At 34.4% G+C, this 18,390-nt stretch overlaps 1 protein-coding gene and 1 long non-coding RNA gene across 3 annotated transcripts; both read left to right on the top strand.

Annotated features, from left to right (window-relative positions):
• Positions 1 to 1,142: 1,142 nt before the first annotated feature.
• On the top strand, positions 1,143 to 5,581 carry LOC128206797 (uncharacterized). Its single transcript, XR_008256582.1, has 3 exons — positions 1,143 to 1,276; positions 4,543 to 4,573; positions 5,329 to 5,581. It is a non-coding gene; the product is annotated as an uncharacterized LOC128206797 (long non-coding RNA).
• Positions 5,582 to 5,650: 69 nt separating this feature from the next.
• On the top strand, positions 5,651 to 17,155 carry LOC128206752 (receptor-type tyrosine-protein phosphatase alpha-like). 2 transcript variants are annotated; one of them, XM_052909426.1, is made up of 20 exons: positions 5,651 to 7,284; positions 7,543 to 7,651; positions 7,824 to 7,891; positions 8,055 to 8,237; positions 9,107 to 9,270; positions 9,402 to 9,489; positions 9,946 to 10,010; positions 10,307 to 10,343; positions 10,995 to 11,098; positions 11,326 to 11,457; positions 11,817 to 11,962; positions 12,281 to 12,416; positions 12,865 to 12,993; positions 13,214 to 13,316; positions 13,554 to 13,630; positions 13,824 to 13,958; positions 14,172 to 14,306; positions 14,553 to 14,710; positions 15,301 to 15,436; positions 15,627 to 17,155. In XM_052909426.1, the coding sequence occupies exons 1-20, from the start codon at positions 6,063 to 6,065 to the stop codon at positions 15,729 to 15,731; spliced, it is 3,432 nt and encodes a 1,143-aa protein (XP_052765386.1). In that variant the 5' UTR covers positions 5,651 to 6,062; the 3' UTR covers positions 15,732 to 17,155. The 2 variants fall into 2 exon arrangements, 1 of the variants encoding a protein (XP_052765386.1); XR_008256563.1 differs by lacking the exons at positions 15,301 to 15,436; positions 15,627 to 17,155 and having other exon boundaries at positions 14,172 to 14,403; positions 14,553 to 14,688.
• Positions 17,156 to 18,390: the final 1,235 nt, after the last annotated feature.

Here is an 18,390-nt window from a genome sequence, read left to right as displayed (position 1 = left end):
GAATTCTTCATAACCCAGTGTTGTTGACTAAGTAATATTCAGTCATTTTCCTGCCTGGAAGAAATTAGACTTCTGATTATCAACCAGCAGAAACTACCACCGTAAAATACAAATGCACAAGTATTATACATTCTGCACTAAAATCTGTTTTAGCCAAGAGTAAGGGTTGGTAGGCACAAATGTGTAGTTTTTGTGCATATGGTTGATAATGATTCACAACAGTATGGGGTTTTAACGAGACCTACACCAAGCCAATGAATGTCAATAGGGTCCTAGCAGATGCGGCTTCAAGCCCCAAACCACATACAACTTTTTTCACAGGTTAATTTTGAAAATATGCATTTTGTAAACAAATAACGGGTATGTACATGTATTTTGTGGTATGTTAGAAATAAGTCACTTACCAAAACACATCATTTTTAAACAAAATTTTAAGTCTAATATTTTTCTAAGATAAAACAATCAATTTAAAGATTACATACTTATATTATATCTTACACATAAGTTATGTACATAAGTACATATAAAAATATGTAACATGTACATAAGTTGATGTAAAATATGAACATGCTGTCTAAACATTTAGCTAATAAAAATGATTTAAGAATTCCAAAGATAAATTAAAAAACAAACGTTTTTGAACACAAACTTACAAAACTGCTCAGGGATTCTTACATTCAGAGCCCTTTGATACGAATATCCCAGTTCCATGCCGATTGTTGACAGTTCGTTTTTTCGAGAAAAAATCTTCTCTTACGCGTATATTTCATCACTTATAATCCATGTTTAACTGTAATGACTCAAATTGTTAGATGTATCGTAATCAACTGACAGCGTGTACTTTTAGTGTTTATTTATTTTAAACGTATATTCATGAAAAAAACATCACAATGTTTCCAAATCCTACGATGTAAAAATTCCATTATTGACCTATGAATAGCCGGGAAATACCTTCAGTTTCTAAAAATAGCAACATCCGGTACAGGCCGAATACGCCCGATGTTCGTCGCGATCTGTCGGCGAGTGGCGATATATGTCGATGTTACCCGATGTTTCCTGAGTTGTATTACATGGCTAATACCTTAAACCTATAAATGCCCGGGTATGAATGTTATCCTCATAAACTTCCTGAATACAAATTGCAGCTTCAAAATACAATTTTGCCATTTGTGTATCTACGGTATTTTATTGCAAGTTTAATTTCCTCGTCACGCAAAAAGCTGCTGTTTTATGTGCAGCTTGATGCATAATTCACAAAAAAATGGAATTGACTTTGGTATGTACAATTACTTTGTTAAGTACAATACGATTAATAAATCATGATTTAATATTGTGAAATTAGTGTTCATTATTAATTTGATTTCATACGCGATCTTCAAGCACCTTGATTTATAACAGAATTTCCGTATGACAAAAAAATGCTTAATACTATAGTGTCTGTAACGACATGTTCATAAGCAAAATACTACTCTTTAGCGCATTTTACTCTATTTTTTCTATACACCCACATAGCTTCTAGGATTTGGCAGTTCTACTCTTTATTATTCCCTACTTTTGGCAATTTATTATCCTAATTAATAAGGACAAAAAAAGAGTAGAAATAAAAACAATAATTATGATCTTGTCAAATAGTTGAATATATTACTCTTTGTTTTTAACCAAATAGAACTGTCGAAAACACATCATTATAACAATGCAGATGGATTCCACTCCCCCTAAGTTATATTGTACTGACACTCAATGGATATCGAAAGTAGAATCCGCATTCTTGGGATATTGTATTGTATCTGTAATCTGTGTACTAACATTAGACTATAGATTTACTGCATACTAAAACATATTATTTCATTTAAAAATACTTTAAGCGGTATCCCTATTTCGAATTGTATACACCGTTCCACTTAGTAAAGTTTAAATATGGTATTCTACAGGGTATATGCTTAATAAAAGTGCCGAGCGCGATCAGATTGAAGCATACCTTTTGATACCACACGATTTTCAAACGGATATGTTGTTTGTTTGTACGTATATTGAAACAGTTGTCGTAGCCGTTTGACATATACTCGCGGTCAATGAAAACGCACCAGATAAAATAATTATCATAATTTGACGTTGATGTGAAGTTCCTTTAAAAAACCTAGAGTCAAATGAAGTTTAGGTTATTCTGAAAGGTAACACTTGCCAAATGATGATTTTGTGTAATTTGATGATTATTGTGCTACCTACAACGTCGGGGTTAAAATTGAAATTCACAAACTCAGTATCTAGTAAGTCCGCCATTAGCATCCAGGAGAGCTTGGCATCTGCGTCCCATACTACAAATGAGAAGTTGTATGCAGTACTTGGGGATGGTATTTCATTCCTTCCGAAGCGCCTGCACAAGCTCGATCTTGTTGTTGATGACTTGACTTCCACTGTGTATCTGACGTTAAAACTGGTCCCAAAGATGTTTAATGGAACGCAAATCCGGAGAGAAGGCAGGCCATGGCAAAATGTTGATGTTCTGAAGTGTCATAAAATCAGTAGTGAGTTTTGCTGAATGGGACCGTTTGTTGTTCTGTTGGACAATGGTGACAATACGTTGATATTGCAAGAAAGGCACCAGTCATGGATTTAGGATGTCATCATACTGCTGGGCCGTCAGATTTCCTTGCACTACTATTAGCGTCTTGTAGTGCCAGGATATGCCTGCCCAGACCATGACACTGCCTCCTCTCCAGCGAGTGTGTTGTCTGACGTAACCTTCGGCGTACCGTTCACCCCTTCGACGCCATACCTTACGCCTACTATCAATGCAAAATCTGGACTCGTCTGTGAATAAAACTTCTTTCCACAAGTTTTGCGTCAATCTTAGATGTTTGCGAGGCCACAATTGGTAGTTCTAACAAATTTCTGGCGTTAACACGTTGCTCCTTCACGCAGCATATGCCCTTATCCCTGCAGCCATTAAACGCCGACGGACCGTCTCGACGATGGGAAAGGACAATATTATGGTCTTTCTTGAGAGACGTAACACGTTGACATCCTAGGCGCGGCCGATCTGCTACAGAGCCGGTTACTTCGTGTCTTCTCACTTATCGCAATATTGTCGAGTTTGAACAGTTAAGCATTCGTTCAACAGCACGGAACGACATACCACCGGCTACCATATTAATGGCTTCATGACGTATTGCGTCACTCAGACGCCCCATAGTAAAAACTATAGACAAACGTTTTGCCTGCGTTGTAACAGTCTGGAGTTTAGGTGTGTACTGATAAAATAGATGCATTCAGCGCATTAAAACATGACATAAATTCGCAAAAGTAACGATTTGCACAGACCCCAATATATTGCGTAATGGACATTAAATGTCCTTTAAACTATATCGCTATGTTATAACAAATGTGCTAAAACACCATGCTCATGTATAGAAATTAAAGTATGCCCTAATTCGCTGCACATGTATTTTTTATACATTTTGGTGCGTTTTCATTGACCGCGAGTAACACTTGAAGAAATAAATCATTAATTAAACAAAAGAAATTATACACGTTGTAAATAACAGAAGTATGCTCTTACTTGATTGATGAATACTTTGTTATGATTTAAGTATTTACGGCACAAACACGTCAATGTTTCGAAGGCCTAAAAAATATCATTTCTCTTAAATGTATCCTTCAAATTATCAACATGCAATATTAAAAGCAAATAAGTTTACTCCTACAATAAATCATATTAAAGTGTATACCCTTCAATAGTTAATTCTTACCGACCAGGGTAGTTATAAGTACATACGCGTGTATGACGCGCTTTGAACGAATGGTTTATGATTTATTTAGTTGTGAACCTTAAATCATAGGCGATGTGAATTCTTTATAAAAGGGTTTTACACTTGATTCTTAAGTGTTTAACATAGCATCAAGTTGCATGGGTGTGGTGTTTCATTTCTTTATTTGTTCAGTTTGCAAATGTTATGTGCCGTTTGTAATTACATCATTTGTTTACATACTCACAACTGTTTTTAGCGCTTGAGTGGAATTCAAAATTATCATATCACATTTTTAGCGAAACAGATAAAGTACCTTAAATAATTCGATACCTACGGCAGGAATCGGTCAAAAGGCGGGACAAGTTATCCAAGCACATTTTTCACTATTTTTCGCTTTATATATTAAACTGGAATGACGCAAAGTGGCGGAAATCATGGCAACAAAAACGATCTCCAATTTGTGTCTAAAAACCCAGATACAACAATCTCAATTGCCTTTTAAGTAATAAGTTTATTCCTGATATAAGGCTGCTCTAATATATGAATTCGGTGCATTTTTTGCGAAATGTGTTTGGAAATTGTTCTGACCCCGGTGTTGTTTTCCAGAAAAACGCTCTGTTTTTAACTCTTTCGGGTTAATATCTCCCGTTTCAATATAGCTGGGGTAAAATCCATTGTTTTGTTGTTGTTTTTAATCCCTGATACACAATTTATCTCATTTATCTCATTTTTTATCACAAAAACTCTTAATCTTAAAAAAAGTCTAAAAACATGTTATATTAATACATTTCAGACTGTACTTGTATTGCTGTTGCTTTTAACAGGTATTTATCACACTTGTTCACATTTACTTTTATACAAATAGTTTAATAAGTAAAGTTAGAAATCGATAGCAATTCGCAGTTATTCAATTGTTCTTATTCATTCGTTCATTCATTTATTTATTGTTTCATTATCATTCATTCAATAAATCATTCCTAAACTCACTTATTCATTAGTGTGTTCGTTCATTCGTCCGCCCAACCGTTCGTCCGTTCGTCCGTTCGTTCGTTCGATTGTTTGTTCATTCGTTCATTTATTGGTTGATTGATTGATTGGTTTATTTATTTATTGATTAATTAATGAATGAATTAATTCATTCATTATTCATTCATTCATTCATTCATTCATTCATTCATTCATTCATTCATTCATTCATTCATTCATTCATTCATTAATTCATTCATTCATTCATTCATTCATTCATTCATTCATTCATTCATTCATTCATTCATTCATTCATTCATTCATTCACTCACTCACTCACTCACTCACTCACTCACTCACTCACTCACTCACTCACTCACTCACTCACTCACTCACTCACTCACTCACTCACTCACTCACTCACTCACTCACTCACTCACTCACTCACTCACTAATTCTTCTGCATTCATTATGTAATTCTACAATTTTTATTTCTTTTAATTATTCATTTTATTCCCTTTAGTATGTATTTTGATATTTGTACTAGAAATGAAGTATTTGCATAGTACTAGTATATGTTTGCTTAAATATTATGATTTTTAACTAACTGTAGCCAAATGCGATTCATGTCCTGGTCGATGCAAGTGCTGCCTGACTGACAGATGTAGTGCAACTTCAAAGGGGGACCAGGTGTGTTTAGATGGCTGCAAGGATGGCTATCATCAACCTCGTTGCATGTGGCTATGTTCAGGAAACTGTCAGTCTTGTCGCCAAGCTGACGGCTTATGTCAGTCATGTAAACCGGGATTTCGCGAACTATCTAGCAATTGTTCAAAAGCATGTGTTAACAGAAACTGCGCGTGTGCTCAAAGCGTATGTGATAACTGCCTTGATGAATTTTACGATGTTGGCCAACATTGCAATTCGGCTTGTTCTAAAGGATGCATTGAAGGAAAATGCAATAATGATGGCACATGTGACTGTGTGGAAAATTTTGAAGGACATAAATGTGACAAGTGCGTTCTAGGAAAATACGGAGAACTTTGCAATAACGATTGTAAAAATGAGTTTTGCGAATGCACTAACGCAACCAATTGTATTTCCTGCAAGCCTGGCCATTTTGACTTCTCTTCTCTTTGTTCGAAAGAGTGTTCCGTAGGCTGTAAGGACAATTGTAACAATGAAGGCCACTGTACATGTCATTTGCAATTTTCCGGAATAAAATGTGAAAATTGTAAACCTGGATATCACGGTGACAACTGCACCACGCCATGTACAAAAGGTTGTATCAATGGAAAGTGCAATAGAGATGGGACTTGTGACTGTTTACCCAATTTTACCGGACTAATGTGCGAAACCTGTGTTGCAGGAGAGTATGGATTTCTTTGTGATACACCTTGCGGACTAGGTTGTACAGACAATATCTGTAACAAAGACGATGGCACATGTACTTGTGAAGTCAACTACAAAGGTGCACTTTGTAATATTTGTAATGACGGCTATTTCGGTATTCTTTGTAACTCAGTTTGCCCGGATCGCTGTTTTAATTGCTCTACAACTGCAAACTGCTACACGTGCAAAGAAGGTTATTTTGGTTTAGACTGTTCACTCAGCTGCTCGGCTAATTGCGTCGGGTCAAGTTGCGGAAAAAGTAACGGCCTTTGTTTAGATGGTTGCCTAGATGGATTTACAGCTGACTCTTGCAATGACTCTTGTGATGGCTTTTGTAAAACATGCTCTCAGACAAATTCTACATACTGCAAATCATGTTTCGATGGATTTAGCGGATCTGAGTGTAAATGTATTCCAAACTGCCGATGTGAATTAAATAGTGGAGTGTGTAATGAGTGCACAAATGGATTTGAAATGAAAAGCAAGGATTGCAAATGTAACAGAAGTTATTGTTTAAATAGCACGCATTGTACAACGTGTCAAAATAACACGTTTTATTCTTATAATGGTACATGCTGTGAGTGTAACACACATTGTAAAAATAAACAATGTTCGTCAGAGGGCCACTGCTTAAATGGCTGTGAGGACGGATATACCGGCGTAGAATGTGCTGATGTATGTACAGATTATGATGGCAACTGTACAAAATGCAATCAGACTGAACCTTTCTGTGTTCGATGCCAACCCGGGTTCTCACCAAACACAGATGGTGTATGCACTTCATGTTCTGGTTGTATTGATAAAGCATGTGATACTGAAAGTGGTGTTTGTAGCATAGGGTGCAGACCAAATTTTTGGACCAATACTTGCGAAAAAGAGTGTAGCTCAAACTGCAGTGTGTGTGACCAAGTATCTGGCATATGCATCGAATGCACAACAAATACAGTCTATGGGTTGTTTTGCAATTTGACGTGTAGTCCAAACTGTATAGAATCCCAATGCAACAGAACGACAGGTGATTGTAATAATGGATGCATTAAAAATATGTATGGCCAAAAATGTGAGTATAAATGTCCAGAATCATGTGAAGTAAAGGGCGAGAATTCCAAATGCGACTTTGAAGGTCAATGCCTATATAATTGCAAAGCCGGTTACCAAGGACGATCTTGTAATATTGGTAAGTACTTTAGGCAAACCCTAAAAGTAATTAATTTTTCATATAATGGTTTAATAGTTGAACAGTATTACATATTTTATTTCTGTCAATTAACAAATTCAATCTCATAACATAAACTATGTTTTCAAAAAATAATGTGGTTACTGCTCCCGAACCCCCATAATGCATTGTCATTATATACGATACTATTCAAAAATGAATACATGCATATCGTCAATGTGTTTGCTAATTGTGTATAAGATATTTATTTTGCCACAGTTGACACAAAGGCAAGTAAAGTTTCAACAGCCGCAGTTGCTGGAGGCGTGGTTGGAAGTCTGATTCTTGCTATGGCAATTTTTTTACTCATTGTCCAAACACTGCGGAGGTTAGCGTATTATTCACACTTCGTTAAAATTGTATATGTTATCAACATGCGTTATGATATACGCACAAATATTAAATGACGATAACTACTTAGAATGAAAAAATGACATGCAGTCTTTTTTTCCTCATTCAATATATAAATCCGATACTCTTTTTTTATACTTTTCATACAGGGAAAAGAACAAACAACGAAACTCTTCCCAACATGTTTATGTTAATGTTTCCGGCAATAGCACTTCAGGTAAATTTCCATACACCACCTGTGCATATACGTTTAATTGAACAGATGGAAATATCAAATATATTAAGTGATTTTTATGAAACTTTAATATGTTCTTTTTATTTCCATTCCGGACATCATAAGTATTTGCACGTTAACTCTTTATTTATTTTAATATTTCTAGTTCTTAAAAAAAACGATGAAACGGTGTCTCATGGTCCCTTTGTCGAGAGTGTGAATCCAAACTACAAATATTCCCCCAAAATAGAAATAAAGACACAAACACAAGAAAAGCAATCAGGCGAAAAGAGAAAGCTACCAGGAAGACAACCTGCAAAGTCCGTGACAAGCGCAATGCTTGAAATAGGTAAGATAGATTAGGCTGTTTGGTGTTAAAAGGATTAAATATGAAACCTAACGACGTCGGGTAATCATAGTCATTATTTATGTATCTATCACGATTTGGAAGAAAGTCAAAGGCTGATTTGAATCCAACTCGAAACCATATCAGTATTGCTCTCTTGTCAACAAAGTCATTAGAATGGTCGACCTTACGATTAGGTTGTAAGCTGAAGTCATACAGACTTTGGTAACGTAAATCGAAATGAGGTATCGTCAGATCTACTTTTTGACATGATATGTGTAACTTATTAATGCTCCGGGATTACGAAACGGGACAAATGGTGTAATGCGGTTTAAAAACTGCGATTTAAAATACCACTTTATTTAAATACGTTGATTAGATTGCAACATCAATGTGAATTTAAACGCACGTCGAAGAATCTTAAATATGTCTAGGTGCGGGACACAAGGGAATAGGTAATTAAAGATAATATCGCAGAAAAAGGAATTGTGTTGACTAAAAGAGCCTGCATTGTCTACTTACAACTTATAGTAATATAAGCTTGCAAGATGAAAGCAGTGTTTATATTTCATAGTACATATCGTTTTATCAGTTACTGTCATAAAAACAATCTAATTATATAATAAGTCACCAATTTTCCTTTCCTTGCCTTAGGTTATGACAGGCCGTAATCGGTTACATTTAAGGATTTATTTTTCATTTTGATAGTATTGGCTTTAAGAGTTAAATAGGGCTTTTAGCGCCTAGATTCTTCAACGCTTCAGGGTGTATATCTCTTGTCTTAGTGTCTTGGACATCTAATATAGCCAATCAAAAGTTATGTTTTAATGGCTTTATATGTCTTAAATTTACTGCTGTTGTTTTTATTATAGATGAAAATGATGCTTGTGGGCGTGATTTCGTTAACAAAGCTGAAGATAATGACGGTGCATATTACAACGATGCAAATGACGTTAATACAAACAAGGTGCCGGTTGAGTCTTTGGCGCGAAGTGTATACGGAAAGACAGACAGAGAATTCGAGGAAGAATTCCAGGTAAAACTGTATAATGAATACGGAAAATTGCAGAATCAAATCATTACATTCAATAAAAAATACTGTGTAGAAAAATATGTCTTAAAATGTATGATCATTTTTTGTTTGTCTTTTTTTCTCACATTTTCAAGAACTTTCCAAGCGGCCTCACGAAATCGTACCATGCCTCGCACCTAAAAGAAAACGTCTCCAAAAACAGATACCGGGGAATATATCCATGTACGTTTACCATCAAATTATGACACACTATTGTGGAACGTACTGACTAGAATGATAAAAAACTAATCACCACCGTCAAGATAGACTGAATAGTATATATGTTTCTATTAGTAAATTTATATTTTGTCAAAGTAAATGCGAAATGTTTTTTATATAAAATCCGATAGGAATTTGTTTTAGAGCATTTGCGAAACACGACGTGAACATGCACTTGTTCGCTGGTACTCTCTTTTAAACATTCCTTTTGTTATCGTACATGCTATGACAGACATGAACATATTGCAAATACGTGGATAATGAAGTTTATCTAACTGCACTTCACAAACACATGTACAAGTAATGTTTCGTAACCTCTATAATGATCAAGCATTGTATAGGTGTACGTATCATGTCATATTTAGATTAATGTTCAATTTCTAAATATATAATTCATTGTTATTGACATCTTGTTTTAAGATGACGATTCAAGAGTGCGGATCAAAGGAGGAGACTCGGATTACATCAATGCCAGTTTTATCGATGTACGCTCGTTTGAAACTTTCAAATTTTTAATGTATGATGTTCAATTGATAAATTTTAGACATCAACAAAAACTTGCAAATTGTAAACGTATTTTTCAATGAATTGTTCTTCATGTTTCACTAAACTTGCCTTTATTTGTGCATTCGCTGAATTGAGGATAATTGCATTTGTTTGTTTATTTGCTGAAACGAGGATAATATTTTTACAAAACAGTCCATACTTCAGTAATATGATATAGTAATATCAGCAGTAAATGTTAAAGGCTAACGTTTCAAACCGTATTATTTTCCTGCAGGGCTACAACATGAAACGCGCGTACATTGCTACACTGGGTAAGAGACAGTCATAGGGAAGTATTTGTATTTTGTATTCATTTCATTTAGTTATGACCGAAATTTACCTGCAAAACGCATTAAATAGTTTTCAATATGACAATGGAAACTACAAGTAGATATTATGTTCAATACTTATGTGAAAAATTACAGTCACAAGCTAAGTAGCCAAAAGTGTAAACATAAACCCCGTCTTATGGCACAGGGTAAACGCCTAAGGCTTAGAACTCAAAAACAAAAATATCACAAACAAGAAACATGGAACAACAGCGCAAAACTCTACAAACAGCACAGTGTATATAAACTACTAGTATATTAAAAACTAGGTATGTTTATGAAGGATTGTTAACTAGGAACTGCCTTTGAACGGTCAGTAATATTTAAAATTACTTGGGGTTTGAAGTTAGAAGGTATAGATGTAACAATAGAAATTTAAACTCCATGACAAAAACTCAAAATGGTGTATACAATGATCACATCAAAAAGGTATTTGTCGAAGCAACTCCAAGACATTCAAACATATATTCAATCAATCATTAGGACAAAAACGTTACTTAGTACATTTTCGGGCCCATGACGATGCCCATGTCTTAGATGTCAAGCATGTGCTGAATTATTTATAACGGCAAATGTTATCTATTACATTTATAGGGCCAATGTCGAAACAGCTTGGAGATTTTGGTATATTCTGGCAAATGGTTTGGCAACAAAAGGTTGAAACGATTGCCATGGTTACCAATCTGATTGAAGACGGGGTATGTCCCTTAAATATAATGACCATGAGCCTATATTAATCACTTTTGCGACAAGTGAGATTATGGTACGTTGTTGCAATATATCACAATATGGTTGAATATGCCAAATGAATCGACTTATCGTATGCGTTATTTAAATAACAACATCACGCGACTTCTTTTCACATTTATTTTATCAAGCATGCACAATGTAAAAACTGCGCGAGGCTTGAATGAATTCATTTCAGAAAGATAAATGTGATCAGTACTGGCCCGACCCTGGTGTCAGTAAGACGTATGGCGATATCACGGTGTCGTGCTACACGGAAAACAAATATACAGAATTCACAAAGAGAGTGTTTTCAGTATCTAAGGTCAAGGTATGTTTTCAGTTATAAGGATGTTATACCGTGAAAGCCACTTCAATAATTTCCGCATGCTTTGTATATATTTTAATTTATCATATTTGTCAATATGTTAAACGATGCGCTCAAAACATGCTTTGTCAAAATTGACTGATTGATTTAAATTTTGCTTTAAACATGTACTACAAAGAACGCAAATACTTAAAACAATAATCGAAATTGCATAAAACCTGACGGTTATTTGGTAAGGATATTTGCATCTGCATTATTTCACTTTAAGAACTCTAATTGTATATTGTTGCAAGCTCGGAGAACCTGCTAGCACTTTACAAAGTTTAATTTAATTGAAATAAAGAAAGTACTGTATTACTCAGCGGAAAAAAAGGATGCTGCACCACCTACACTTCACTTGTTGGCCCGATAGAGATGTCCCCGATGATGTCACCGCTATAATTGAGTTCAGACAGGCGGTGTTGAACTCGCCACAACAGTTCAATGGTCCACTGCTTGTTCATTGCAGGTTTAAATGTTAACATTTCATTTAAGTTGCCATTGTAGTGACTGCTTCTATGTTTAAGTTTGATAAAACTTTTCAATCATCACTAGTTTATAAAAATCAATTCGACAGCATGACTGTTATAAGTTTGAGAATCTGACAAGTCTTTCTAAATGGGTATTGAATTTCATTTACGGAAATTATTTCCTATCGGTTTTACTTGCATTATACCGAAGCGAAACATAATTTAAGCAATTCAATTTGTGGTTTTGTTATTTTATTAATAGTTCTTCGTGACAAATACAACTAGTTAACTAAAATGGTTTTACCCGTTTTGTGCAGTGCCGGAGTGGGAAGAACAGGGACATACATTGCACTTGATATTTTGACCAAAGAAGGAGAGGCCGAAGGAGCTATTGACATTCCTGGATGCGTCGTCAGCATGCGGCAAAACAGGCCTAACATGATCCAGACACTGGTTTGACAACACTTTCATTAGCTATGCTTCCTACTCTATTTATAAGAAAAACAATACAAGGAAGGCTACTGTGACGAGCCCAAGAACAAAAACATTAAAAACATTAAACTTGATCCTGTTTAAAGGCCAAACTAAAGCAAAACAAGATACAAACCACTAGGAAACTAAACTAATAACACTTATGTAAAAAAATATCTGAAGTCAAAGGTGTGCGATTAGATACAAACTGTTTTCCCCGACGATAACAAACTTATTCAGCATGAAGGTCTTGCTTAATGTATTTTGTTATTGACACTTTAATTATTGGTTTCTACCCCAAAACAGAATTAAATATCATTTCCATAAGCTATCACATTTTGTGTAAGCGGAAGTGAACTGAACGAAACATGACATTACCCGTGAAGTACACTAAAAAAGATATGAAGAATGATGTTCTTTTTCATTTTAGATTCAGTACAAATACCTTCACACATCTCTGGTTCATTCATTGACTCTCAGCTGTAGTCCAATCAAAGCAGAAGACTTCCAGCAATACCTGAACCGTACGAGAGATTCCGAATTGGTGCACCTTTATGAGGTAAAACTTCTACGGAAACCTTGACATTTGTTTTAAAAAGAAATGTGTTTTGATTTGTTTCTTTTAATTTATTGGTATAATCAGTTTAGTTAGTGTCACATAGAACAAATATAATATTACACGGTTCATACTTACTTAAAAGCGTGCAAAATGGCATCTTAAATCATGGTTCACTTTTCTTTGAATGTCACAACTGCTTGGAATTATTCCAATGTTTCAGAAAATTAACTTGACTGTTGAAACAATGTCAAATGAGGAAATGATAGCAGTAGAAAGACACAAGACAGAGACTAAAGCGAATAGACTCCATGCAGACATCCCAGGTATGACACAATGTATATTTGAATAGCATTTATCATAGTCTTAAAACATTTTGTGTGTACACGCACGCAAACCCATTAACACCTTTGAACATTTGTATGACTCCTATGAATACATTTAGGCTTTGTTGCACGTTCTAATATCAAACATAACACAATCGAAGGTTTCATACGCGACCCAAAAGAAGATAAAAACATTGAAAATCTTTTTCCTATTTACATTTCATATTACTCATTTAGGAGATAAGAACAGGCCACGATTATATCTCAACCTAAAGCCTGGCGAATCTGATTACATCAATGCTGTTTACATCGACGTATGTATTAAACTTTCCAAGACTTATTTACATAACAATTATTACGGAAATCTTGTTTTGGCATTAAGCATACGATTTGTTAGTGACCATTGCTTTATCAAATCAATACGGAAATGAATTATTTGCATATTTGTCAAGAAAAATAGACGCATATGCTTATCACTGACTGGTAATGAAACTTATTCAAATGCAGAGTTTCACTGCGAAGGACCGTTACCTTATTTGCCAAACTCCCTTGAACGAAACTGTGTCGGATTTCGTCACCCTTGTGATGCAAGAACGATGCTCATGTGTCGTCAGCTTTGAAAGTGAAATGGAAAAACATAGGGTAAGCAAATATTGGAATATAATGTTCATGTGTGTCTACTTCTAAATATTTTTGATCGGCGTGATAAACTGTCGATGAGTCATCAATCATTGTTCTTTGATAAATATTTTGTCTCAAAATTTGAAATGAGCAAGTTATGAAATTTTAGACAAACTTGAGTGATAATTTAGATTGCTAACATACTATGCAATTGATATTTGTTTCATATTTAAGAACGTGGGATTGTACTACCCAGCTGACAATCAGGAACTTGTAATTGGTGATATTACAGTCAGAAGTCACAAAGTTAAAGGCAAGGATTGCTACCAGAAAAGAACGCTGACAATTACACACGACACTGCGAACGGAGTAGGCTTCATGTTATAGTCACACTAGGAATTGCCTAGAAGAAAATATTAGCTTTCATTATTTCTCAATAACCAAAGCAGAACAAACAATTAAAAGCGTAAGATTGAGTGATATATATATATTGCTAATAGCGCGATAGGAAAATGTGTCTTACGTTATTTTTCTACGCGTATGTAAATTTCATGATTAGCCTACTAGAATCTGATACGTTTAGTTAGTAAAACTTTTCACTTTTTGGTCTTTTAGCATTCAGATGTGCGCACATTACCACATCTACAGTTTAAAGACTGGGATAAAAAGCACAACGTTCCAAAATCTACCCAGAATTTCCTGGCCTTCATTGAAGATGTTGACGCGGCAGCGAAGGCGTCACGACATGATGGACCGATACTCGTCCATTGCTTGTGAGTGATATGCCTTTCAGCGTGGCATTTTCTAGTACATTGCAACATAAGGCTATCGTCAATAATCTGTGTATTGTTGAAAACCTGACTATGTTAGCATGATTAATGTACATATTATAGATCTGAGAGTAGGTTTGAAGTTAAATAATGCAATTTCATTTTATTTTATGCTTTCCAGTGGTTTACAGTAAAATAAAATTGATATGTCCATGTTCAAAAACTGAAACAAAGAATTATCCTCTATCATCAAACCATTTGCAAACGTGATATTAAGTCATTCCAACGAATAAATGTTGTTTAAGGAATAGGAACCAAATATGAGCTTGTGAGCTGATACCTCCATTAACATCTTTAATGTTTAATTGGTATGCCTGGTTAATTATCCTGTTGTGATATAAATTGAAAATTTGATCTTTGAGATTACTAAAAGATGAAATAATTACCGAAAGTATATCGGTCTTTTAGTGCGATTATTGTTTGTTTAAACCATGTTTCCCCCGCTATTTCTTGATTTGTGTATTCCATTCCATGCCGAATGGGTTCAGTCAGCTGGTAAGTTACATGTAACAACCTATATTAAATTTCAACAGAGACGGCGCAATCAAGAGTGGTCTATTCTGTGTGGTATCACTCCTTCTACAAAGAATTGCTGTGAACCAGGAAGTTAGCGTAGTGAATGTTGTGAGAAAAGTAAGAACAAGGAGGAGGCTTGCTATTCCGAACAAGGTACATAGTTTTAGAACTCTTCTGAAAGTTACAATACCTTTCATAGTACTTACTTTCGATTTTTTTTTCATACTAAGTTTATATCAGAAAGGAATATGCCAATAATTGGAGCCTGTTAGTGTTTTTGTGTTGTATGTCATTACTTTAATTGATGCTACCGAAAGAGTCAATTGTAAATTATTCCTTTCAGGAACAGTTTCACTTCTGCCACGAGTGCGTACTTGGATACATCAACACGCGTGAGAGCACTACTTATTATAACACTTGTGGTGGACTTGTACGAGGTCAAAACTAGTAAATGCGTTATTAAGACCTCTCGAAGACATCACCTAAAGGGCACGTGGGGTGCTTATGTACTTGGGAAAACTTTAAACACTACTAGTAAAATCAATAGATTCTACAACAGCTTAAGAAATGTATACAGCGATAGTGACTGGTGCAACAACATGTCTCTGTATTATTGTATTTACGTATGGTCTTTATATTTGAAAGCTACCAGTGCCATATGACAAAAGATTTTGCACATAATATAAATACACGAATCTCTACGTATACCTTTCCTAGTGCGTGTATATTACGCGTATATACATAAGTTGTAGTTGCATTTGACATACAATTCGTTTGAGAACGCTTTTCATTGTCGTTGAACAATGTGAAAACAATGATACTTGGTTGAACGCGCTCTCAAAAAGAAGTAAATAAGTAGTCCCCAAGACGAAAGAAAATGTGCAATTTTGGATATTCAAGTACATGTAGCTGTTTGTCGCATAAATGATATGGTGATCATGTACATGTAGATTTTGTCACATATCTAATATTGTGAAAAAGCATAAGTACAATGTAGCTGTTTGTCACATATCTAATGTTGTGGAAAATGTATTTGAAGAGTTTAAATAGCTCTGGTTAGAATTTGTTACATGGTAATGTATTCGCGTCTGTGTACATTTAGTACCCAAATAACATCTTTTTGACATTGTATATAGCATTTTATTGTATAAACCTTGCCTTAGAGTCTTTGATTATACAATTTCACTGGTAGCATTAAATATTGATCGTATCAAATTATACTAATTTACTGTATTAACTACCTAACAAAAACATATATCGACAACTATTTACGATTTCATAATGTGAAGAAAAGTAATAATTATATACATGTATACTTCTAATCGATTCAAATTTCTAACTTGAATACTATCCGAGTACAAAAATTCAAACATATATTGGTCAACTTCATTTAAACAATGTTAGTAAGCTTACGTAAACATTTGATATATTTGTTCGTTCCATTAACCGGTTACATCAGTTATCATGCAATAAAAATGGTTGAGTATATTATTTTAATAGCTCTTTATTTTTTGAAGATTTTATACATATGTCTACCTTCTTATATAGGTTATTGAAGAAGTGTAAACACTTTTATAACTACTCTGATGTATTTGTAATAAGCAAACACTGAAACAATACACAAATAAACGGCGTTTACGTTATATCGTTTATTCTCTCTGCACCATAAGTCATGTCATGTAAGAATTAGCATATCATTTTTTTTTCTTATTTATTCAATCAGTTGTATACTGTACTATTTAACTGTGACCTCTGCTATGGAAGAATGTCATGTTATATTGAATGTTAAAACTGTTGGTAAAGGTTTATTTAAATGTTATCTATTTAAGTGTATATATTTTACCTTTTTATGTTTGTTAAGAATAAATGAATCATGAACTATAAATGTCTGTCCAGTTGTGTGATTGTAAGAAGTTCAATGTCTTTGTGCTAGGAGGGCGTCTGTAAAGTGTCATAGGTGTATAGACTCAAACGTATGTGCTATCGAGGACATCTGTAAAATCTTTAATCAATAGCTATATAGATGTCATCGTTTGTTCCCATGTCTGGTCAATTATATAGATATATAGTGTCCACTATCTGAGTACGTCTGTAAAGTTTCAAAATTATAGTTGTATAGAGTACAACGTTTGTCTTATCGGGCACGTATGTAAAGTGTCGAAGTCATGGCTGTTTAGACTTTAACGTTTAGCCTATCAGGGGACGCCTATAAAGTGACAAAGTCATAGATGCATAGATTCAAATATCTGTCCAATTTGTAAGTGTATAGAGTCAAATGTTTGTCTTAGTGTAGGTCTGTAATGTGTCCAGTTCATAGCTGTATAGAGTCCAATGCTGTCCATTTTGTAACTGTAAAGATTTGTATCCAAAAAGAATCCGTAAATGGTCCAATTCCCACGTAGTCCGGGAATATAAATAGTTGAACTGGCTGCAATCAACAGTTCCATCGATAACTTAACATGTATAGAGCCCAAAAGCCAGTTCGTGAGGCTGTATAGAAATGAAAAGCGACCTGATTGGTGATACTTAAATCAGTGATGTACAGTGGTATGGCGATATATTTTATTTTACCGAACAAAACGTTATTTTTTTATAAATGTTTTATTAATTTATTCCTTATTTTTGCCAAGCTTTATCCCCCAAGACCTCAAAAACAAAAACATAAAAATAACTTATTAATTTATTTATTTATCTTCAACTATGATGTCTTATAATATAAAACAAAAATAAAACATAAATGTAACGTATTTTTTGCTTCTTTTCCCTCAAACATAGTTCTATTTTCGTCATCTCAAAATCATTCAAATATATATTTTATTCTTTAATGACAAAGAAATATACTTTATAAAGAAAACTTTTCTAATCTTATTTTCGCGAAACAAACTTTATTTTCGTGTTTTAGTCGAAATCTTATTTTCGCGAAAATAACCATATTTTGAGGTAAAAACACTTTTCGCAGTTTAGTTAACGTTAAACTCATGTACAGAGACAGTTTAACATGACTAAACAGTTCGTTTAACTTCAATATACTTCTACAATATGACACTTAAGTATATTTTTGCAAAACCTCTTCTACATAAAGGGACCTTACTCAGTACAGAGCCCGA

This window comes from Mya arenaria, chromosome 10 (genome assembly GCF_026914265.1).
Source record: "Mya arenaria isolate MELC-2E11 chromosome 10, ASM2691426v1".
Classification (NCBI taxonomy): domain Eukaryota; kingdom Metazoa; phylum Mollusca; class Bivalvia; order Myida; family Myidae; genus Mya; species Mya arenaria.
The sequence above is the reverse complement of the archived record's forward strand: the minus strand, read 5'-3'. Positions and strand labels throughout refer to the sequence as shown.